Raw genomic sequence first — 19071 nt, forward strand, 5'->3', positions numbered from 1 at the left:
ACCAACACACACTCATCAAAACCCACACACTCACGCCAACAGACACTCACCAAAACCCACACACTCGCCAACACATACTCACCAACACAAACTCACCCACACACCCAAAAACACACTCACCCACACAAATGCATCCACACACACTCACACATGCACACTTACCCAACACACACTCACACAAGACATTCACCAACACAACACACACCCACTCAACCACACCCATACTCACCCACATACACAACAAACACCAATGCACACTCACCCATGCACCTTTGGCCACCCATGCACCTTTGGCCACCCATGCACCTTTGGCCACCCATGCACCTTTGGCCACCCATGCACCTTTGGCCACCCATGCACCTTTGGCCACCCATGCACCTTTGGCCACCCATGCACCTTTGGCCGCCCTCGCCCAGCCGCCCTCGCCCAGCCGCCCTCGCCCAGCCGCCCTCGCCCAGCCGCCCTCGCCCAGCCGCCCTCGCCCAGCCGCCCTCGCCCAGCCGCCCTCGCCCAGCCGCCCTCGCCCAGCCGCCCTCGCCCAGCCGCCCTCGCCCAGCCGCCCTCGCCCAGCCGCCCTCGCCCAGCCGCCCTCGCCCAGCCGCCCTCGCCCAGCCGCCCTCGCCCAGCCGCCCTCGCCCAGCCGCCCTCGCCCAGCCGCCCTCGCCCAGCCGCCCTCGCCCAGCCGCCCTCGCCCAGCCGCCCTCGCCCAGCCGCCCTCGCCCAGCCGCCCTCGCCCAGCCGCCCTCAGCCCAGCCGCCCTCGCCCAGCCGCCCTCGCCCAGCCGCCCTCGCCCAGCCGCCCTCGCCCAGCCGCCCTCGCCCAGCCGCCCTCGCCCAGCCGCCCTCGCCCAGCCGCCCTCGCCCAGCCGCCCTCGCCCAGCCGCCCTCGCCCAGCCGCCCTCGCCCAGCCGCCCTCGCCCAGCCGCCCTCGCCCAGCCGCCCTCGCCCAGCCGCCCTCGCCCAGCCGCCCTCGCCCAGCCGCCCTCGCCCAGCCGCCCTCGCCCAGCCGCCCTCGCCCAGCCGCCCTCGCCCAGCCGCCCTCGCCCAGCCGCCCTCGCCCAGCCGCCCTCGCCCAGCCGCCCTCGCCCAGCCGCCCTCGCCCAGCCGCCCTCGCCCAGCCGCCCTCGCCCAGCCGCCCTCGCCCACGCACCCACAACCACGCACCCTCAACCATGTACTCTCAGCAATACACACTCACCCGCACTCTCACCAACACACACTCACCAAAACCCACACACACATACCAATGCAAACACACACCCTCACCAACACACTCATCAAAACCCACACACTTGCCAACACACACTCACCCACACACTCAAAAACACACACTCACCCGCACACACCCACCCGCACACACCCACCCGCACACACCCACCCGCACTCACCCACCCGCACTCACCCACCCGCACTCACCCACCCGCACTCACCCACCCGCACTCACCCACCCGCACTCACCCACCCGCACTCACCCACCCGCACTCACCCACCCGCACTCACCCACCCGCACTCACCCACCCGCACTCACCCACCCGCACTCACCCACCCGCACTCACCCACCCGCACTCACCCACCCGCACTCACCCACCCGCACTCACCCACCCGCACTCACCCACCCGCACTCACCCACCCGCACTCACCCACCCGCACTCACCCACCCGCACTCACCCACCCGCACTCACCCACCCGCACTCACCCACCCGCACTCACCCACCCGCACTCACCCACCCGCACTCACCCACCCGCACTCACCCACCCGCACTCACCCACCCGCACTCACCCACCCGCACTCACCCACCCGCACTCACCCACCCGCACTCACCCACCCGCACTCACCCACCCGCACTCACCCACCCGCACTCACCCACCCGCACTCACCCACCCGCACTCACCCACCCGCACTCACCCACCCGCACTCACCCACCCGCACTCACCCACCCGCACTCACCCACCCGCACTCACCCACCCGCACTCACCCACCCGCACTCACCCACACGCACTCACCCACACGCACTCACCCACACGCACTCACCCACACGCACTCACCCACACGCACTCACCCACACGCACTCACCCACACGCACTCACCCACACGCACTCACCCACACGCACTCACCCACACGCACTCACCCACACGCACTCACCCACACGCACTCACCCACACGCACTCACCCACACGCACTCACCCACACGCACTCACCCACACGCACTCACCCACACGCACTCACCCACACGCACTCACCCATATGCACGCATACGCGACCACCCACACACGCCCACCCACATTCGCCCACCCACAATCACCCACAATCACAAACACACCGATCAACGCACACTAACCAACACCCACGCACCCTCACCCAGGCACTCTCATCCATGCACCCTCACCCACGCACCTCATCCATGCACCCTCACCCACACACACTCACCAAACCCACACACTCACTCATTCAACGCACACTCACCAACACCCACACACATTCACCAATACACATTCAACAATGCACACTCACCCACAAACACTCACCCATACCCATGCACACTCACCCACCCACATTCGCCCATCCCCAATTACCCACCCACAATCAGCCACACACATACTCATCAACGCACACTCACCAACACACGCACACTCACCAAAACCCACACACACTCACTCACTCAACACTCACTCACCCATGCACACTCACCAACACCCACACCCACACACACACCCACACACACACCAAAACACACTCACCCATTAACACCTACCCACACACTCAATGACACAAACTGTCTAATGCCCACTCACCCACACGCTGACCCATATGCACGTACAGGCACCCACACGCTGACCTATATGCACGTACAGGCGCCCACCCACACATGCCCACCCACATTCGCCCACCCACAATCACAAACACACCGATCAACGCACACTCACCAACACCCACGCCCCCTCAGCCACGCCCCTCAGCCACGCCCCCTCAGCCACGCCCCCTCAGCCACGCCCCCTCAGCCACGCCCCCTCAGCCACGCCCCCTCAGCCACGCCCCCTCAGCCACGCCCCCTCAGCCACGCCCCCTCAGCCACGCCCCCTCAGCCACGCCCCCTCAGCCACGCCCCCTCACCCACGCCCCCTCACCCACGCCCCCTCACCCACTGTCACCTCACCCACTGTCACCTACACACACTCACCAAAATTCACACACATAATCACCAACACACACTCACCGAAATCCAAACACATTCACCAAAATCCAAACACATTCACCAAAATCCAAACACATTCACCAAAATCAAAACACATTCACCAAAACCCACTCACACTCATTAAAAACCACACACACTCGCCAACACACTCATCAAAACCCACACACAATCACAAACACACACTCACGTACACCCACACACACTTACCAATGCACATTCGACAATGCACACTCACCCACAAACACACACGCATACCCATGCACACTCTCCCACCCACATTCACCAAATTCACACAAACTTGCCAACACACATTCAACAATGAACACTCACCCATACCAACACACTCGCCCACTCACTCACTACACACAAATATAAACACACACTCAACACACACTCACCAAAACCCACACACATTCTCACCAACACACACTCACAAACACCGACACACACACCAATTCACATTCAAGAATGCACACTCACCCACACACACTCACCCATGCCCCACACACATTCACTCACCAACACTTGCGCACCCACACTCACCCTCCCACAATCGCCCACATACACACATCAAAGTACACTCACCCTCACCCGCGCACCCTCACCCGCGCACCCTCACCCGCGCACCCTCACCCGCGCACCCCTCACCCGCGCACCCCTCACCCGCGCACCCTCACCCGCGCACCCTCACCCGCGCACCCTCACCCGCGCACCCTCACCCGCGCACCCTCACCCGCGCACCCTCACCCGCGCACCCTCACCCGCGCACCCTCACCCGCGCACCCTCACCCGCGCACCCTCACCCGCGCACCCACACCCGCGCACCCACACCCCGCGCACCCCACACCGCGCACCCACACCCGCGCACCCACACCCGCGCACCCACACCCGCGCACCCACACCCGCGCACCCACACCCGCGCACCCACACCCCGCGCACCCACACCCGCGCACTCCACACCCGCGCACCCACACCGCGCACCCACACCCGCGCACCCACACCCGCGCACCCACACCCGCGCACACCACACCCGCGCACCCCACACCCGCGCACCCACACCCGCGCACCCACACCCGCGCACCCACACCCGCGCACCCACACCCGCGCACCCACACCCGCGCACCCACACCCGCGCACCCACACCCGCGCACCCACCACACCCGCGCACCCACACCCGCGCACCAACACCCGCGCACCCACACCCGCGCACACAACCACACCCGCGCACCCACACCCGCGCACCCACACCGCGCACCCACACCCGCGCACTCCACACCCGCGCACCCACACCCCGCGCACCCCACACCCGCGCACCCACACCCGCGCACACCACACACCCGCGCACACCACACCCGCGCACCCACACCCCGCACACCCACACCCGCGCACACCACACCCGCGCACCCACACCCGCGCACCCACACCCGCGCACGCCACACCCGCGCACAGCCACACCCACACACACTTTCACCCACACACACTGTCACCCATACACACTCACCAAAATTCACACACATAATCACCAACACACACTCACCAAAATCCACACAGTCATCAAAACCCACACACATTCACCAAAAACCCACTACACTCACCAAAACCCTCACACAACTCACCAAAACCTCACACACTCACCAAAACCTTCACACACTCACCAAAACCCTCACACACTCACCAAAACCCTCACACACTCATCAACACTCATCGAAAACCACACAGTCGCCAACACACACTCACCAAAACCCACACACACTCACCAATCCACATTCAACAATGCACACTCACCCACAAACACACACCCATTCCCATGCACACTCACCCACCCACACTCGCCCACCCTCATTCGCCCACCCCCAATTGCCCACCCACAATCACCCACACACACACTCATCAACGTACACTCACCAACACACACACTCTCACCACACCCTCAAACACACAACACACACACTCAGCAACGCACACTCACCCTCACACTTACTCACTCAACGCACACTCACCAACACCACCACCCACACCCACTCACCCACACACATTCAGCCACACACATTCAGCCACACACACTCACCAAAACACACTCACCCACACAGATTCACTAAAACACACTCACCCATTAACACCCACCCACACAGTCAATGACATAAAACACTCCAATGCACACTCATCAACGTACACTCACCAACACACACTCACCAACACACACTCACCAACACACACTCACCAACACACACTCACCAACACACACTCACCAACACACACTCACCAACACACACTCACCAACACACACTCACCAACACACACTCACCAACACACACTCACCAACACACACTCACCAACACACACACACTCACACTCAACCACACAACTCCCCGACACAGACTCCCACACATACTTCCCCCCACAGACTCCCCCAAAACCCACACACACTCACCAATGCCCACACACACTCGCCAAAACCCACAAGCACACTCGCCAACACTCACTCACCAAAACACACACACATACTAACCAACACATAACCACCCCAACACCGACACACACACACCAATGCACATTCAAGAATGCACACTCACCCACACACACTCACCCATGCCCACACACATTCACTCACCAACACTCGCGCACCCACACTCGCTCACCCACACTCGGCCACATACACACATCAATGCACACTCACCAACACACACACATACACAAAACACACACACATACAACACCCACCCTGACCCAGCCAGCCACACCCACCCACCCTGACCCACCCTCGTCCAGCACGCACGCTCGTCCAGCACGCACGCTCGCCCAGCACGCACGCTCGCCCAGCACGCACGCTCGCCCAGCACGCACGCTCGCCCAGCACGCACGCTCGCCCAGCACGCACGCTCGCCCAGCACGCACGCTCGCCCAGCACGCACGCTCGCCCAGCACGCACGCTCGCCCAGGCACGCACGCTCGCCCAGCACGCACGCTCGCCCAGCACGCACGCTCGCCCCAGCACGCACGCTCGCCCAGCACGCACGCTCGCCCAGCACGCACGCTCGCCCAGCACGGCACGCTCGCCCAGCACGCACGCTCGCCCAGCACGCACGCTCGCCCAGCACGCACGCTCGCCCAGCACGCACGCTCGCCCAGCACGCACGCTCGCCCAGCACGCACGCTCGCCCAGCACGCACGCTCGCCCAGCACGCACGCTCGCCCAGCACGCACGCTCGATCGGCCAGCACGCACGCTCGCCCAGCACACATTCACACCACAACACGCTGACGCTCACAAGCGCGACGCGCTCACCCCCCGGCGCGCTCACCCACGGCGCACCCGGCGCGCTCACCCCCCGGCGCGCTCACCCCCCGGCGCGCTCACCCCCCGGCGCGCTCACCCCCCGGCGCGCTCACCCCCCGGCGCGCTCACCCCCCGGCGCGCTCACCCCCCGGCGCGCTCACCCCCCGGCGCGCTCACCCCCCGGCGCGCTCACCCCCCGGCGCGCTCACACCCCCGGCGCGCTCACCCCCCGGCGCGCTCACCCCCCGGCGCGCTCACCCCCCGGCGCGCTCACCCCCCGGCGCGCTCACACCCCCGGCTCGCTCACCCCCCGGCGCGCTCACCCCCCCGGCGCGCTCACCCCCCCGGCGCGCTCACCCCCCGGCGCGCTCACCCCCCGGCGCGCTCACCCCCCGGCGCGCTCACCCCCCGGCGCGCTCACCCACCCCCGGCGCGCTCACCCCCCGGCGCGCTCACCCCCCGGCGCGCTCACCCCCCGGCGCGCTCACCCCCCGGCGCGCTCACCCCCCCGGCGCGCTCACCCCCCGACGCGCTCACCCCCCGACGCGCTCACCCCCCCGACGCGCTCACCCCCCCGACGCGCTCACCCCCCCGACGCGCTCACCCCCCGACGCGCTCACACCCCCGACGCGCTCACCCCCCGACGCGCTCACCCCCCGACGCGCTCACCCCCCCGACGCGCTCACCCCCCGACGCGCTCACCCCCCGACGCGCTCACCCCCCGACGCGCTCACAACCACCCCGACGCGCTCACCCCCCGACGCGCTCACACGACACGCTCACACGACACGCTCACACGACACGCTCTCACGACACGCTCTCACGACACGCTCTCACGACACGCTCTCACGACACGCTCTCACGACACGCTCACACGACACGCTCACAACGACACGCTCACACGACACACTCACACGACACACTCACACAACACTCACACAACACTCACACAACACACTCACACAACACACTCACACAACACACCACACAACACACACACAACACACACACAACACACACACAACACACACTTGCCACACACACCCACTCTCACCAACACACACCCACTCTCACCAACACACACCCACTCTCACCAACACACACCCACTCTCACCAACACACACCCACTTCTCACCAACACACCCACTCTCACCAACACACCCACTCTCACCAACACACCCACTCTCACCAACACACCCACTCTCACCAACACACACACCCACTCTCACCAACACACACCCACTCTCACCAACACACACCCACTCTCACCAACACACACCCACTCTCACCAACACACACCCACTCTCACCAACACACACCCACTCTCACCAACACACACCCACTCTCACCAACACACACCCACTCTCACCAACACACCCACTCTCACCAAAACACACCCACTCTCACCAACACACACCCACTCTCACCAACACACACCCACTCTCATCAACACACACCCACTCTCACCAACACACACCCACTCTCACCAACACACACCCACTCTCACCAACACACACCCACTCTCACCAACACATACCAACTCTGCAAAAGACATGGATATGCACACACACTCAATTATAGACACACACAGACAAGCATTCACACAGGGTCCCTCTCTCGCTAACACACACAAACACACAGATAAACCCACAAATGCTCACACACATGTCCCAGAGTTCACGAGTCAGTGATGGGAGTCTGTTCACAGACTGCCTCCGGCTCCCAGCATCAAACACCCTGGTCTTGGTGTTGAGACAGGACCCCACCCCTCCCCATAAGTTCAAGGTGGCAGGAGTTACCACGTGGTAGCAGTCGAAAGCTTTCATCACTGACGCCTCCTTGAGGAACTCGATGCGCTCACGCCTGCTGGCCGACTCGTTCACCGTCTTCAGCGCCACACGGGTCTCGGACTCGCCCGTGGCTGCCAGTTTGGCAATGCCCTCATACACCATGCCGAAAGAACCCTGGCCCAACTCCTTGATTATGGTGATGGTCTCCCTGGGAACTTCCCACTCATCGGCCACGTACACTGGGGAGAGAGACGTTAAAATCGGGGCAGTCAGAGACTCTCTCCACCCCTTCTCCCTGGCTGTCAGGAAGTAGGCCATTCAGCCCCTCCATTGATGCCTGCCCCACAACAACCCCCTCCCATTCCTCTTTCCTCCCACTCACCTCCCCCAATTCCTCTCATTCGTCCCCAACTTCCAGTATCTACCATGTTCCTGTCATGAATTCCCATCCTTCCAGTCTCTCTCCCCTCCCATGTTCCTCTCCCCTCCCCCTTCCTCTCCCCCCAACGTTCGTCTCCCCCTCCCCCTTCCTCTCCCCCTCCCCATACCATTCCCCCCTCCCTTCCCTCTCCCTTCACCCCTTTCTCTCCCTCATCCCCATCCCCTCCCTCTTTCCCTTCCCCATTCTTGTCAACTCCCAATCCTCTCTCCTTCCCCATACCTCTCTCCTTCCCAAACTCCTCACCAAACCTCTCTCCCCATTCCCCCCTCCCCATTCCTGAAGATTCTCCCCATAGTCTGGGATAAAAAAACCTTCCGGACGTGACTCACTGTCTGAAGCGTTGAAGTACTCGGGGTTCACCGACATATACAAGGTGCCGTTGAGGAATCCGTTGATCCTGTGGGGAGAGAAGTATGGGAAGAGTAAAACAATGGTAAGGATTAATACTGGCTCCTATTGAAAAATGGCTTGGGACCCTCCCACATGGAGAAGTACGTCAACGAGGCTCCTGGGTTTTGGTGCTCCTTCACCTCCTCTCCCACTGTGAGGCGCTCCCTCAGTACCACCCCTCCCTTAGTGAGGCACTCCCTCAGTACCGCCCATCTCGTAGCGTAGCGCCCCTCTCACAGAAAAGGGTCTCTCTCAGTGAGGGAGGGAGGGAAGAAACAGGGTGATGAGGAAGGGGAGGTGGGGAGCAGGTGCAGGAGAATGGGAGTTCAATGCCAAATCCTGGCGGTGGGAGACGTCCCTCTCACCTCTTCTTGTTGTAGACGTATACGAAGACGGCCAGGAACAGGATGGCGATGAGTACGGCCACAGGCATCATGGTGAGCATAGTCAGGAAGTCTTCGTACTTCTTCTCCACTGGAGGGGAAGGAGATGGTCAGCACCATTACCATTGGCCAATGACCAGAGATGCCCTCTGTCCAATGACAAGAGATGGTCAAACTCCCTCTGTCCAATGACAAGAGATGGTCAAACACCACTGGCCAATAACCAGATAGTCAAATATCCGCAACCAATGGCCAAGGACCAAACATCAGATCCCCAACTCTGAGCCAAAGCTCCCACCCCCAAGCGACATCACACCTTCCTCCTCTCAGACACTCTAACTACCCCTCTGTCACACTCACCCACTCTTGTTCTCTCGGACGGTCCGACTCCTTCTTGCTCTTTGTCCCTCTTTCCCTCCGTTCTATTCTCTCTCGCACCCCTGATATTATTCGTAGTTGACCTTTGGTCTCACACGCTCTCCCTCTCGCAGATCCTCTTTCACCCTTCTCATCTTGTCATTCATTCTGTCTTCCGTATCATTCTCACCCCTCCTCTTCCTCCCTTCCCACTCTCTCTCTCACACCCTCTGCCTTCCTTCCCCTCTGTTTCACATGCTCCCCCTTATCTATCTCTCTATCCTCTGATTCTTCACCTTCCTCCCATCTCCCTTTCTCCCTTCTCCCGCCGCTTCTCCCTCTCTTCCATCGCTCTCCTCCGCCCCCACCTAACTCCCCTCCACTGGGACAGATCAGCCGAGTGCCCAGCTTCTGCTGGGAGTACTCACAGGGCAGGGCGGGGATGTAGAACGAAATGGGCTCGGTCCAGGAGCCGTTCCCCGCAAGTGAGGTGGTGTGGACCGTGGCCGTGTGGTTCCCCGGTTGTAACCGGCTGATCCGGGCCCCTCCATACTTCTGATACACATGCCGCGGGACACACTGATGGAATTCCTGCGAAGGGGTCGGAGATTTCAGCCTGAGCTGGGGGCAGAAGTGGCGAGCACCCCAGAAGTGCCCCCCCCTATCGGGGGACGAATGGGTCAGGAGAGAGTCCAACAGGTCAGTGGGGCAAAGGGCCAGGGATGGACATGTCAGAAGAGTGATGGGCGGGGGGGGGGGGGGGGGGGCAGAGAAATTCCAGAACTCTGGTACCAGGGAGGGACAAGATTCTGGAGAGGCTTAGAGAGAGGGGGAGAAGTGTAGGAGCTGAGGGAGATTACGGAGGGGTCACAGGATTAGAGGGATTACAGAGATAGGGAGGGGTACAAGGGAGGGAGGGTGTTGCAGAGTTGAGGGGGTGCAGGAGCCCAGAGGAGGTTAAAGAGAGAGAGAGGGGAAGGGTATAGGGGACTGGAAGGGGTTACAGAGACAGGGAGAGGTGCAGGGGATCGGAGGGGGTTGTGGAGACAGGGAGGGGTGTTGGAGACCAAAGGGGATATAGGGAGAGGGAGGGATATTGGAACTGGAGGGGGAGGGGGAGGGAGGGAGGGGGAGGGGGAGGCAGGGAGGGGGAGGCAGGGAGGGGGAGGCAGGGGAGGGGGAGGCAGGGAGGGGGAGGCAGGGAGGGGGAGGCAGGGAGGGGGAGGCAGGGAGGGGGAGGCAGGGAGGGGGAGGCAGGGAGGGGGAGGCAGGGAGGGAGAGGGGGAGGCAGGGAGAGGGTGTGAGAGAGAGAGATCGGGGCCAGAAGGGGGGTTATAGAGAGGGGGAGGGGTATAGGGGATGGGGGGGTTTACGGAGGGAGGGGTGCCAAGAATCCAGTGGGAAAATGAATATAGGGAGAGATGTGGGTACTGGAGGAGACTACAGACCCTGGAGGGGTTTAGTGGCCAAGAGGAATGGGAGGGGTTTACAGAGGTGGGAGTGTGGAGATCCAGGGGATGAACAGAGATGCAGAAGGGTGTAGGGAGGTTTTAAAGATGTCGAAGAGTGCAGATACCCAAGTGGGTAAAGCGGAGCCAAGTTACTCACCTCATTATCCCGACTGTACTTGATCTCATACTTGAGGATGAGCCCATTGGGGTCCACGGGTTCCGGCCACCTCAGTAAGATGGTGTCTCGACTCACCAGTTCCCAGGTGATGTTCCCAACGATGTCGTCAGCATGAGCTGGGGGAGGAGAGACGGCAGGTGGGGATGAAGTGGAGACGTGAGCTCGCCACCTTCCCGGGCGTGGTCAGTGCGCTGGCCTGGGCCGCTGTGTTGGCTGGGACAGGGGTGGTGGTGTGGGTGATGCAAGGATGGGATGAGTTGAAAGCTGCGAGGGTAAGATAATGGGGTTGGTGGTATTGTTTTGGGATGGGACGTGGTGTAGAGGTAGAGGCATGTTTTGGATCAACTGAGTGTGATATAATGTAGTGGCCGTCCGGGTGTATTGGGTTGGGGGGTGTACATTTCAGGTAGAGGGGACAAGGATTTATTGGGTCGAGGGTGTGTTTTTCAAGTTGTGGGGGTACTGTGCGTTTAAGAACTTAAGAAGTAGGAGCAGGAGTTGGCCACTCAGCCCGTCGAGCCTGCTCCGCCATTCAATGAGATCATGGCTGATCTAATGATGGGCTCATCTCCATTGACCTGCCTTTTCCCCATATTCCTTAATTCCCCTGCTATGTAAAAATCTACCAAACCTTGTCTTAAATATATTTACTGAGGTCGCCTTGACTGCTTCAATGGGCAATGAATTCAACAGTTTCCCTACCCTCTGGGAAAAGCAGTTCCTCCTCGTCTCCATCCTAATACCTTGGATCTTGAGGCTACGTCCCCTCGTTCTGGTCTCCCTGACCAATGGGATCAACTTACTGACCTACCGACCTCTACCTTATCTATGCCTTTCATAATTTCATACATTTCCATAAAATCTCATCTCTTTCTTCTAAATACCAGCAAGAACAGTCCCAGACGACACAATCTCTCCACATAGGCCAACCCTCTCATCCCTGGAACCCACCTGGTGAATCTCCTCTGCGCCGCATCCAAAGCCGGTACATCCTTCCTCAAGTCAGGAGGCCAGAACTGCACGCAATTCTCCAGATGCGGCCTCACCAGGACCTTGTACAGTTGCAGCACAACCTCCCTGCTCCTAAATTCAATCCCTCCAGCAATGAAGGGCAAGCAAGAATTGCTTGCCATTTAAATAATGTTCTGATTTTCCATTTTTCCTTCCAAAATGGATGACCTCACATTTGCCAACATTGTCCTCCATCTGCCGGACCCTTGCCTTCTCACTTAACCTATCGATATCTCTCTGCAGACTCTCCACAATCAGCTTTTCCACTCAATGTAATATCATCCGCAAACTGAGATGTATTATAACTCTGTCCCCTCTTCCAGATCGTTTATGTTCATCGTGATCAATTGTGGGCCCAGCACTGTCCCCTGCGGCACCCCATTCACCACCGATTGCCAACCAGATAAACACCCCTGTACCTCAACTCTCTGCTTCCTATTGGCTCATCAATCCTCCACTCCTGCAAATACCGCACTCCCAACTCCATGCAACCTTATATACTCGTGTAATAGACAATCCCATGTAAAAGTCGGCCCACCTATTTTCGGGCCAGATCACCCGCTTATCTGAGCTCGTGATGAACCAACCGCGGATCCTGGCCCCAACCCCCTTCCCATCCAAGCTCTCAACGCCCCGACCATGATCCTCACCCTGGCTGCCCACCTATCTGAGCTCCTGAAGCCCCGACTATAGACTCTCACGCCGACCATTCCCTCACCCCCCCCCCAGAGATCACGACGTCCCATCCATCCCTCCTCCCGATGCCCAAATGTGGACTTACCTCCCAGTCCCGACACCTTAAATGATGCAAGGTTGGCACCAGGACAAGTCTTGGGGGAGAGCAGGGTATCTGCAGGGTGGTATGGGGGGCCCGATCTGTCCTTCGAAAATTCCCTCGGGGGGGGGGGGGAAGTTACTGCCTACCGTGAACCTCCTCCGCCATTTTTCCCCTCTCTCCATTGTAGCAGACAAGTGCACTACTTATATTCTGTGGAGACAAGTGATCTAGATGCTAGTGACACAAGGCTGCGGGTCAAAATACCTTGTTTGGAGGGTCAACACCCATGAATGCCCTCCCCGTACAAAAGTGTGACATGTGTAAAAGTCAAATTTGACCCAAAAAACTCAACTATTACACGAGAATACATGGGAAATCTTTTATGCAGCTCCTTATCAAAAGCCTTCCGGAAATCCAGGTCAAAAAACATCCCCCTGTTCCCCTCTATCTACCGTGCACATTGTTTCAGGTGCGGGGGACTGGGTGCATGTTTTGGGTAGGTGGAGGCTGTGTGTATTGGGGTGAGTGGTGGAGGCTTCGGATGGGGTCAAGGACAGGGTGCATTTGGTCGACGGGACATCCACTTCGGGCGGGCGGGCACCGAGCCGCAGTAACTCACCCTTCGGCATGGTGCGGGCGAAGGCAAAGGTGGCAGCGCTGCAGCCCACCTTGTGAGCGGCGTGGTTGCAGACATGGATGTTGATGCGGTACTCGGTGAAGTGGCGCAGGCCAGAAATGACGATCCGCTCTTTGTTGAACACCTTGTCCTCGAAGTACGGGAAGTCCGTGCGCGGCTTCCCCTGGGCCCCCGAACTGTTGCCACGAGTCAGGTTAAGGCCCATCTCCGACAGCGACACGTTGGCCATGGCTGTCGTCCCGTTGCCAACACTCTCGGCATCTCTCCGCTGCCGTGGCAATCTAAACAAAACATATGGCAGGTCTGGAGTAGCGTCAGAACATAATCGGAATCTACCATCACACAAATATTTCCATAAACCATATTTCAAAATAAGTGGAAGAAAAACATGGAGACAAAATCTGTGGTTCATTGTCCGTCCAGGAATCTGATGCGGGGGGGGTGAAACTGTCCTTGTGCCGCTGAATCCTCGTCTTCAGGCTCCTGTACCTTATACCCAATGGTAGCAGGTTGAAGGGGATGCCCTAGGTGGTGGGAGTCCTTGAGGACAGAGGCGGCTTTCTTCAAGCACTTCCAATTGATGAGGAACCATAAGAAATGGGAGCAGGAGTTGGCCATCTGGCCCATCGGGCCTACTCCCCCTTTCAATGGCTGACCTGATCTCCACCTGATCTCCCCATAATTCCCCTACGACATAAAAAATCTACCCACCCTTGTCTTAAATGTATTTACTGAAGTCGCCTCCACTGCTTCAGTTCCAGATTCCCCATCCTCTGGAAAAAGTATCTCCATCCTAAATCTACTCCCCTGGATCTTGAGGCTATGTCCCCTCGTTCTGGTCTCCCCCACCAACGGAAATGACTTGCCTCCCTCTATCTTATCTATGCCTTTCATACTTTTATACGCTTCTATATAATCCCGTCTCTAAATTCCAGCCAGTGCAGTCCCAGATGATTCAATCTCTCATAGGCCAACCCCTGCGGAGATGTGGATCTGATGTGGCCCATCACTGCTCTCCTCTGACCCTTTGCCGCAGAAATAATCCTGCTCTTATCGGGAGATATTGCTCTAGTTTAGGGGTGGCCAACCTTTTAATTTTTACCTTACACGTACAGCAGGGTAATGGGCCATTTCAGCCCTCAAGTCTGCACCGGGGGTGCAGGTTAATTGGGCGGCACGGACTCGAGGGCCAAAACGGCCTGTTACCTTGCTGTGTGTTGAAATTAAGAAGTTTGGTCACCTCCGCCCTAGTTCGTGTCCACATCTCCTCTCTGAACAGAGAGTCTGATTCAGTGAGGCTAAATTTCCTGAGTAAAATCTCAAACTCAGGAATGGGTAGGACAGAGATTCTCAATCTTTTTCTTTCCACTCACATACCGCTTTAAGTAATCCCTGCACCATCGATGTTCTGTTATTAGTCAGGTATTCCCAAGGTTGGGAAGGGAAGTTTGAGAACCACTGCTCTAGGTCCGATTGTCACTGAAATATTTTGCTTGAGAAAAATTGTCATTGGGCCTTTTCCTTTGGAGTTCCAAGACCATGCACATAACGAGTCCATGAGGGACGATTAAAACAGTGGGTTTCAAACTTTTTCTTTCCACCCACATCCCTCACTACTCACAGAGCAACGATGGCTTAGGGAACACTTAAAGTGGGATGTGAGTGGGAAAAGGTTGAGAACCACTGGCGTAGGAGTTAGTGGTTCAAATCCCCGGGGCAACATAGCAAGGCATGGAAAGGACAGGATGTGGGGAAAATGGGGTGTGTTAAGTGAGTGCAACAGCCAGCATGACCGTGATGGGCCAAAGGGCCTATTTCTGTGCTGTCCCACTCCATGATTGGCATCCCACTGATTCCTGGGAAGTCCCACCCCATGATCGCATTGTGCATAGAAGGAAGATTCGGCCCAGGATTGGAAAACTCCAATCTGTGCAGCGAGAGCTAACAGAGGCACCTCACAAATTGGCCCAATGCCGCCTGCCTGACTTGTGGCAAAAGCTTTGAGGGTCCCGCATTGCCATTTTCAATTTCACAGACCTGGGCGAAGTGAGTCCTGAGGGACTGTCTGGGGGATACCTCTTCACGCAGATGGCTGGGAGTGTGGAACGATTGGAAAGAGGGTGTAGGGATGGAGGGGAAGGGAGTTTACAGAGATAGGGGAAGAGCTTAGGTGACTGGAGAGGTTACAGAGTGTAGGGGATCAGGGAATGTGATAAAGAGAGCTATTGGCCTTCATAAATCGAAGTATTGAGTATTGAGTAAAGTTTCATAAGACATTGTGGAGGCCAAATTTGGAGCATTGTGTGCAGTTCTGGTCACCGAACTACAGGAAAGAGATCAATAAGATAGAAAGAGGGCAGAGAAGATTTACTAGATGATGTCCAGACTTCAGGAGCTGAGTTACAGGTTAAACTGGTGAGGACTTTATTCCCTGGAGAGTTGAAGAATGAGGGAGATTTGATAGAGATATTTAAAATTATGAGGGGTACAGACAGAGTAAATGTAGGTCAGCTTTTAGATGAGATACAAACCAGAGGACATGGGTTAAGGGTAAAAGGGGAAAAGTTTAGGGGGAAACTTCTTCATGCAGAGAGCTGTGGGAGCGTGGAGCGAGATGCCAGCTGAAGTAAATGGTGAATGTGGGCTCATGTCTCACATTGAAGAAGAATTTGAACAGCTACACGGACAGGAAGGTGTAGGGAGGGCGCGGGTCAGATGACGTCCCGACATCTGCACTGACGGGAAGGACCGAAGGGCCTGTGTTCTCTATATGGTGATGTTCTATGGTTCTAAGAAAAGCCTCTCACCTCGGCTTCATGCCTTGCACGGTCTTGGGTTTTCTGAAATGCAAGTTGTCTCGTTAGTAACTGATTCATTGACTTCTCCCAGCCACCCCCCCCCCCCCCCCCCCCGCACCCCAACCCCACTCTACTTTCTCCATTATTCAGTATAGTTTACAGCACATTGGGCTGGACACAAAGTGAAGTTACCCTCTATAATTTCCTATTATAATGCTGCATGAGTGGTTCTCAATCACGAGTGGGGTGGGATGGTGTGTCTGGCCCTGGGAATGCATGACTGGACAGTGGTTTTCAACCTTTTTCTTTCCACTCATACACCACCTTAAGTAATCCCTTACCAATCACTTTGCCATAGGTGATCTATGGTTAGTAAGGGATTATTTAAGGTGGTACGGAGTGGAAAGGAAAGGGTTGAGAACCACTGCTCTACACTGCCCAGTCACGCGCTCCCAGGGCCAGACACACCATAACACTGCACACCCTTGACTTGGGGACAGTGAGCATTGGATTCAAGGTTGAGGCACCTTGATGACGTCCCGACATCTGAAGGGCTGCGGAAACTGCGGTCAGCCGTGTGGAGACGGCTGAGGACCTCATTCTGATGCGGTGCCCCGGGGGAGTGGGGAAACGGCACTGTGGGGTCCGCTGCTCTCCCCACCCCGTTACCTGAGAATGAAGATGGAGTTGTAGAGGAAGTTCTCGAACTTCTTGCGGAAGGAAGTTTCCTCCGCCTCCTGTTCCAGCTGCGCCTGGGTCTTGGGACACTGACAGCAATGCTCCCCACTCTCTGCCTTGGAATCATTGAATCTGTCGTGGTCATAGTTATCTGGGGCACTGGCTACCACGCTGGTCGGCAACTTCATTCCTGCAGGGGGAAGAGAGAACCAACGGCATTCTCCCCAGACGGTCTTGGCCCGCGAGAGTGGTTTTGGTGGCAGCAGGGAGGGCCAACGTCTGGGGGTGGGGGGGGGGGGTCAGACCTGACCCAGAGGTCAGTATTCACCAGGAAGGGTGAGGGCTGACGACAATCAACTATCATTGACGATAACCTCAATTAACATGTCGGTTTGTGTTCAGCTTTGAGCGTCAGTGTTGACCGTTGAGAAATAGTGGTCATTTCTTTTAGAATTAAAGTTTATTGTCATGAACATGTCTCTTGAAATTTTTTGTTTTGCAACTGCATAAATCTAGATAATTACATGTAAAATAAAAATTAATTAGTGCAAAAAGAAGAGAAAATGAGGCCGTGTCTGGGGGTTTGGTCGTTGTCCATTCAGGAATCTGATGGCAGAGGGGAAGAAGCTGTCCTTGTGCCGCTGTGGGGGGGGGTGCAGGGTGGGGAGGGTTCGTCTTCAGCCTCCTGTACCTCCTTTCCAGTGGTGGCAGCAGTGAAAAGAGGGCACGGCCTGGGTGGTGGTGGTGGTGGGGCTGCCTTCTCGAGTTGCCGCCTCTTGTGATGCCCATTTGCACTGGCCCATTTAGACGTCGGTTCACTAATACGTGGCCTACAAGGAGAGAGCGAGTCGTCTGGGACTGTACCCGCTGGGATTTGTAAGAATGGGAAGGAAGTGTATAAAATTATGAAAGGCATTGCTAAGATAGAGGTTGGTAAGTTGTTCCCATTGGTGGGGGAGACCAGAATGAGGGGACGTAACCTCAAGATTCAAGACGGAGATGAGGAGGATCTGCGTTTCCCAGAGGGTGGTGAATCTCTGAAATTCGCTGCCTATTGAAGCAGTGGAGGTGACCTCAGTAAATATATTCAAGACAAGGTTGGATTGATTTTTTTTTTTTTTTTTTACAGAGTAGGGGAATTAAGGGATATGGGGTAAAGGCAGGGAGGTGGAGATAAGCCCATCATCAGATCAGCCATGATCTCATTGAATGGCGGAGCAGGCTCGACGGGCCAAATGGCCGACTCCTGCTTCTATTTCTTGTTCCTAAACACACAGTCACCAAAACCTCCCCCAACTTGAAACACACACCCCTCGCCCCAATAGATCCTAGTCCCTGAAACGTACACCCAGACAGCCCATTGCACTATTACCACACTAAGTCGATCCGAAACATGGCTCTTCCCCAGTGGTTCTCGACCTTTGTCTTCCCATTCACGTCCCACTTTATGTAATCCCTGTGCCATCGGGGCTCTGTGATTAGTCAGGGATTGCTTACGGTGGGATGTGAGTGGGAAGGGAAGGTTGAGAACCACTGCTCTGGACCCAATTGTTCCCAAAATATTTTGCCTGAGAAAAATTGACATTGGCCTATTTCCTTTGGAATTCTGAAACCGTGCACATTAAAATGTGCCAGACTATGGCAGTTGCTGGACCATAGAGCACCGGTTAATAGAGGTTCAACCTGTTGATCTCTATTAAGTCTTCTC

General features: G+C 57.5%; 1 protein-coding gene across 2 annotated transcripts in view; it reads right to left on the minus strand.

Annotated features, from left to right (window-relative positions):
* Nucleotides 1-19071, minus strand: part of LOC138764466 (insulin receptor-related protein-like) — a 61023-nt gene that overhangs the window by 16384 nt on the left and 25568 nt on the right. For both annotated transcript variants that reach the window (XM_069940430.1, XM_069940432.1), the window contains exons 10-17: nt 17355-17553; nt 16695-16727; nt 13870-14168; nt 11441-11577; nt 10261-10423; nt 9458-9566; nt 9032-9099; nt 8270-8499 (exon numbers count right to left, since the gene is read on the minus strand). In XM_069940430.1, the coding sequence (XP_069796531.1) occupies nt 8270-8499; nt 9032-9099; nt 9458-9566; nt 10261-10423; nt 11441-11577; nt 13870-14168; nt 16695-16727; nt 17355-17553 (1238 nt within the window). The remainder of the gene's footprint in view (nt 1-8269; nt 8500-9031; nt 9100-9457; nt 9567-10260; nt 10424-11440; nt 11578-13869; nt 14169-16694; nt 16728-17354; nt 17554-19071) is intronic.

Source organism: Narcine bancroftii, chromosome 5, assembly GCF_036971445.1.
Source record: "Narcine bancroftii isolate sNarBan1 chromosome 5, sNarBan1.hap1, whole genome shotgun sequence".
Taxonomy (NCBI): domain Eukaryota; kingdom Metazoa; phylum Chordata; class Chondrichthyes; order Torpediniformes; family Narcinidae; genus Narcine; species Narcine bancroftii.